This window comes from Euphorbia lathyris, chromosome 2, assembly GCF_963576675.1.
Source record: "Euphorbia lathyris chromosome 2, ddEupLath1.1, whole genome shotgun sequence".
Taxonomy (NCBI): Eukaryota; Viridiplantae; Streptophyta; class Magnoliopsida; order Malpighiales; family Euphorbiaceae; genus Euphorbia; species Euphorbia lathyris.
Window position 1 is genome coordinate 90,789,374 of NC_088911.1, and position 6,625 is coordinate 90,795,998.

Here is a 6,625-nt window from a genome sequence, read left to right on the forward strand (position 1 = left end):
TTAAAAATTATTGAGACTTAAGTATCAGTAATAGAAAATATAAATGTAATTTTTTTTGCAGCAAAATATAAAATTCATAATAAATTTGGAATATAAAATCATTAAATCATATGTTTACAGATAAAATTTTCAACAATAGTTTTATTTTGTTTTATTTTATAAGATATTAACAAATTCTTCGTACTCTCTATCGTTCGGCCACCATATAACATAAACATTTTACTTGATAATGAAAAATAACAGTTTTTTGATCACATGCACGTTAATGAGCATATAGAATTTGATCATTCACCGTTAGATATAGATTTATTAGAATCTTAAGATAGAGATTCAAAGCATTCTAAAGCTTAAGTTTAATAAACTTATATCTAAGGTGAATGAGCAAATTCCACTTACTCGTTAAGGTGCATGTGAAATTCCTCTAAAAAAAATTAATTTACAAAATTATTATATTAAATTGTTAAATTGTATGATTTTTTTTTTTTTTGTCACATTGTATAATTACGTTTTTATGGTAAGGAAGTATGTATTGGGATTTGATTAATTTGATCTTTTTTGATGAAGTGATATGATTGGTTAATTTGTAATATTATAAAGGATGATAGATATAGGGTGCAACTAAGTAGGCAAAATCAGATTACGTAATTAGAAAATCAGACTAAAATGATAAACCCATACCACAATCGATGACAAATGTCAAAGCCGAGATCTATCACACCTCAAGACCGACATGTACACAAGTCCAACGTGTCCACTTCTGACCTAATAATTACCTACGTGGACTTTAACTTGGCCCCATAACTTCTATACCATATGCAACTTTCCTATTAATCCAACGGTCCATAACACGCCACGTCTTCCATATCCGCCGTATATATATCCCCTCCATTTCTCCATTTAACTCTCGCTCGCCCCTGTATTAAACTAAACTGCACTCCCTTCTTCAAGCTCTCTTTCTTCAACATCAGCTATGCCGACTCTCACTTCAAGCTCTCTTAAATTAGCTTTGATATCCACCGGAGTATTATCTGTCGCCGTAATTTTAAAGAATTCTGTTCCGGCGTTAACAGATTTTGCAGTCTCTGAACTTCCTGTTATGTATAGCTCTGTAATTGCTTGGCTTCGACCTCCTTACCTTTATTTGGTTGTCAATGGCATAATTATCTCAATCGTCGCCTCATCCAAGCTCCAGCTGCAAAAGGCTGAGGAATCTCTCAAACAGCCGCTAATAATCCACCCGGCACCGGTCGCCGACAAGATTTCTGCTCATTTATCGACCGGTTATATTGATGGAGGATCTGGTTACAAAGATTTAGTCACGGAGACTAAATCTAGTGACGGAGATGACGGTGAAGTTATAGTTGCGTCGAAAACGGTGCAGCCGCCGTTAAGGAGTGAATCTATTGAGAAGTTGTTTGAAAAAATAGAGAAAGAGAAACCGCTTGTTTCTAAAAGATTTCCTAACAAGAAATCAGTGAAATCAAATACTGAAGGTATGTAAGAATTAATTGTAGTTAATTTAATTATTAACGATGATTAGGTGTTTAATTTGAGAATTTTGTTGTGTTGATGATCGTGATATTTTTCAGGTGGGAAGGCAACAGTACTGGGAGTATCAAAATCGAAGCGGCATGACACGTTGGAGAACACTTGGAAGATGATAACGGACGGGCGTGCAATGCCGTTAAACAGACATCTGAAGAAATCGGACACTTGGGACACTAATCCGGCTCCGGCGGTGCCGCGGGCGGAGAAAATGAAGAAGTCGGAGACATTTAGTGAAAAGAAGTCGAAGCTGAGTCGGAGTCGTCAGGGATCGGGGAAACTGAGAAAGGAAGCGTCGTTGAGTCAGGAGGAGTTGAATAGGAGAGTAGAGGCGTTTATAAGTAAGTTTAATGAGGAAATGAGATTGCAGAGGCAGGAGTCGTTGAATCAGTACCAGGAGATGATTGCTCGTGGAGCTTATTGATTTGAAATTTACTTCTTTTTATGAATGTGTTCATATTTTAAGAAAGAAGGAAGAATTGGGCAGAAAGGAATTGTGAATAAAAGAAAAAGAGCAGTTTGGTTATTAAATGAGTATGGGTTAGATTGGGAGATGTACGTGGAAGATGATGATCAAGTAAACAAAAATAAAAAGGCTTTGTTGAATGATTTGCCGACAAAGTTGAAAAGATATTAATAATGATACTCAAGTCAACATCATTAGAATAAGTAGTAGTACTATAAAAATGAGTAGTGATTGAATGGATTGATTATAATTGAAGTGTAATGAGGAATTGAGTACATGCCATTGGTGGGCATGCAATGCAGTTCAGCTAATGGTATAATGATAAATGTTTAATTTCTCAACAATATACAAATATATGGATTCCAACAATAATAATCTTTATACCTATCTCGGAGCTCTTGTTAGTGAAACTCGATCTTTGATGTGTACGTGAAAAATAATAGGGTTACTAAAAACATCTATTAGAAATCGAACTTGTACACTCAAATTAAAAGCGATAGAATAGTAAGAGTATTTTAATTGCTCAGAGATATTAGGAAGAAAAGAGATTAAAAAAGATATTGTGAGGAAAATTAAAATAAAATTTGAATCCAATTGGGGCGGACGACGCAAGAACAAATGAGCGCGTGTAGTATATTTACCAAAACCCACTAAACACAAGCTTATAAATCCCAAATATATATATATATATATATCCTTTAAAACTTTGGTAAGTTTTCTAAGTGGAATAGAAAAATAGCTTCTAAAACAAAGTGTCACCTTACAAATATACCCTACACCAAAAATTTAGTCTCAAAGCAATTTTTCACCATGTTCAAGTGCATGTTAGTGTTAAAAATATAAAAGTTCAAATATTTAGGACCTGTTTGTTTTACCTACTGTTTGCGGTTGCTGTTTGTTGTTGCTAGTTGTTGTTTGCTGTTACGGTTTGCTGTTTACTGTTGGAAAAAATTGCTTTTGCAAAAGACTGCTTTTCAGGTGTAAAAAGCAAAGAGGAAGTCACTAACCAAACACCTAATGTTGTTTTTCAAGTGTAAAAGGCAAACAGGAATGTCACTAACCAAACACATACAACTCTCCATTTCGAACTGAAAAGGCAAACAGGAGCACAGAAAGGAGCATCCAAACACCCCCTTAGAATCCGTTTAGTTTTGACTATTGTTTGTTGTTGGAAAAAAAAGTTGTTTCTTCGAAAAGCAACATGATGAAAAAAATAAAAATAAATAAACAAACATATTTTTAATATCTCATTTCGCTGCATATTAAAAATAAATAAACAAACTGCATATTAAATGTGCGAATATACAAAAAAAAAAAACAATTTAATGCAAAATCAATTATTTTCTTAAATGTTAGAACTTGGAAAATTTGCAGAAATACCTCTTCTTCAAAAAATGGAAGGCATGGTAATGATCGGATAAAAATAGTAGTTATTTTGATGTACTCCTGGCTGGGTACATAGAAAATGGAAATGGTAACGAAAGTGATGGAAAATTTTCAAAATATTTTCTATATAATAATCATTTATTTTACTACTTTCTTTCCCTCTGTAGCTATTAAATAAAAAAAAGACTAACCCCTTCACAGCTCCTTAAACTTGTAATTTTTTTTCATTTAGCCACTTTAACTTTAGATCTTTCCATTTAGCCACTTAAACTCAAGGCCTAACCCCTTCCCAGCCCCTTAAACTTGTAACTTTTTTTCATTTAGCCACTTTTACTTTAGGTCTTCCCATTTAACCACTTAAACTCAAATATTGTAACTCTTTTGGCCTCTTTTTCCAAATCAAAATTTTAAAAAATTAGCAATTCGTTAAATGCAGTTATTAATTTATCATAACCAATTAAATTATTAAATAACTAACCCCATAATTTGGACATCCATAAAACAATCTTCCCGGATTTGAGGGTTTTTGTGATACTTTAAGTGGTGAAATTTTACCATTATAGTGGCTAAATGAAAAAAAGTTACAAGTTTAAGGGGCTGGGAAGGCAACAAGTGACACGTAAGTGCCATGTAGGCTTATAAGAGCTAAATGTGTATCATTTGTTGAGTTTAAATGGCTAAATGGGAACACTCTAAGTTTAGGTGGCTAAATGAAAAAAAAGTTACAAGTTTAAGGGACTGGAAAGGGGTTAGGCCTAAAAAAAATTATCTTTATATTGGGGTAATATGTACCAAATCCTTACTAGAATAAGAAAAAATCCTTGATGAAAATTAGAAGCAATTACAGATAAGAATAATATTTGGAAAGTTGGATAGATAGGATAACAATAAAATAAAAGAAATGTGTCTCTGTTATAAAAAAAATCTGATAATGACGTCACCGACTGCTCTTAATTTTGGAATAATAAAAGAGTGAAAAGGAATTAGTGCCAGAAATTGGGTAATCTATCAGAATTTGTAAGAGCAGTCCTTATCTTTATTATCAGCTACTCCTCCTATAACCCAAACAATCCGTATGAACACATAAAGAAAGGATTGAGCCACTCACCATATTATTAAAATAGAATAGATTTGTGATTCTCCACCACTTATCAAAAGCTTATTAGCTCGTAGATAGATACTGATGAAATTAGGACATCATGAATTTTGTCACTCTCCTTATCTTCTGTCAATTTTGCATCAAAAGGTGTTTCTTCTTTGACATTTTATGCCGTTTCATATGTTTTCTGGATATATATCACATTTTTCTTTGACTTTTTTTTTTACTAATATCATTCAATTCAGATTCTCCAAATTATATTAATTATATCACTCAATCGGAAAAGCTATTTCGTCCACATTTTCTACACTTATTGATGTATTTGATCAAAAGTAAAATTCTCAATTCAAACTAAACAACACAGTTATTATAGGTCTAAAATTGGTTTTGCTATTACATAACAGTTTCAAAGTCAATCATTTCCAATTACTTTTTATATCTCAATTGGCTAAAATAATTTTATTGAAATAAAAATAAAAATATAATAGCTTCATTTTATTTAAGTTTAATAAACTTTTTGGAATATACCCTAAACTTCAATGATCATTGATACAATTTGATTCGGAATATATCATTGGCCCACGAGGTCCACGGGCCCGGCGGGCTAAAGGACGAGAGGCCTCAAAGATCCAAGAGGATTCACTATAAATAAGGAAGAGGCAACCAAAGCAAGGGGATCGGGTAACATCCTCACTAACTCATTTTGAATAGATTATCAATACTCTCGAACCACTAACTAATTTGACCGTCGGAGTGTTCCCAGGGACCGCTCCCCGCACAGAGACATCCCTCAAAGAAGACGAGCACCGTTCCCGAAGAGAGCTCGGATCACTGTTCCGCGTATCCTAATTATTTGGTGCGGTGATCGTGGACTACAAGTGACTTCGGAGCCTCCAACAAGATGCAAACGCCAACTGACTCCGCTCCAACCGAAGCGCCAGAAGCAGGAGCAACCAGCTCCATGACGAACATCGAACGGTCCGCACCGGTCATTCCCATTTCCCCTAGAAACCTGGGGCCACTGATGGAGGAGGTGAGCTTGGAAGAAGAAGAAACTTACAATACCGCACAGCTCCTCAGTGCGATACAAGGTTTTCAGACAACTCAAGCTGTTCATACGGCGGCTCAGATGAAGATCATAGAACAACAGAGAAGCTTGCAGGAGGAAAATGCCAAAATCTGGCAATACCTCAAAGGAGCAGCGGAGATACAAAGAGAAGGCGTGACCCCGGGGCCGCCCTTAGGACCCGGGATACCCGCAGGGAGAGAAACCGGTGCCGCAACGGCCGGAGGAGGCGGTACGCCATGAGGAGAGACGACGGCCGCGAGCAGCGAAGACACATTGGAACTGAAAATCCAGCGTTTTTTGGACAAGAGAGCCCTCGGAGGCGTCACGGGAGGAAGTATCACTTCCAGTAAGATGCCGCTGGTTCAAAGAATCATCGAGACAAGGTTCCCACGAGACTGGAAGGCTCCTCGCCTGTCGCAATATTCGAGAACCGAGGACCCAAACGACCACGTGGCCTCCTTCATGAGCACTATCAACTTGTATTCAAAAGACGAGGACATCATGTGCAAAGTTTTTCCCACCACACTCTCATCCAGTGCCCAAGAGTGGTATCGAGGACTAGCTCCTGAATCAATTGACTCATTCGATCTACTAAAGGACCTTTTCCTCTCCCGATTCGCGGCGGCAGCGAAGGTGAGGAAGATCAGCTCAGACCTCAATGGGCTCAAGCAGCGAGCAACCGAGCCACTGCGCAACTTTCTTTCCAGGTTCCACCACATGGCCTCTCATGTCAAAGGCCTCAACCTAGAGGTAGCTCATGATGCCCTAGCAAAAGAAACCTCGTGTGAGCCCCTAAAGCAGAAGTGCTTCAGAAAGATGTCGCGATCCTTCGACGAGCTTATGACCATGGCACATACCTTCGTCCAGTATGAGGACTGCGACCGACCGGCAGGGTACGAGGAATCAAAAAGGGACAAGGCCAGAGGAGATGCGCACAAGCAGGAAAAGAGCAGACCAACCGTAGAAGCTCGGGACGAAGGCCGGGCATGCAAGGAAGCCCCGATGCCTTTCCCAGCGCGGGTCGAGCGAGCAAACCTTGAGTGCAGGGGGACCGATCCCG

General features: G+C 37.4%; 1 protein-coding gene across 1 annotated transcript; it reads left to right on the forward strand.

Moving 5' to 3' along the window:
- The first annotated feature begins 887 nt into the window (after positions 1 to 887).
- LOC136218928 (uncharacterized) lies at positions 888 to 2,386 on the forward strand. The gene is made up of 2 exons (XM_066006107.1): positions 888 to 1,493; positions 1,590 to 2,386. The coding sequence occupies exons 1-2, from the start codon at positions 971 to 973 to the stop codon at positions 1,967 to 1,969; spliced, it is 903 nt and encodes a 300-aa protein (XP_065862179.1). The 5' UTR covers positions 888 to 970; the 3' UTR covers positions 1,970 to 2,386.
- Positions 2,387 to 6,625: the final 4,239 nt, after the last annotated feature.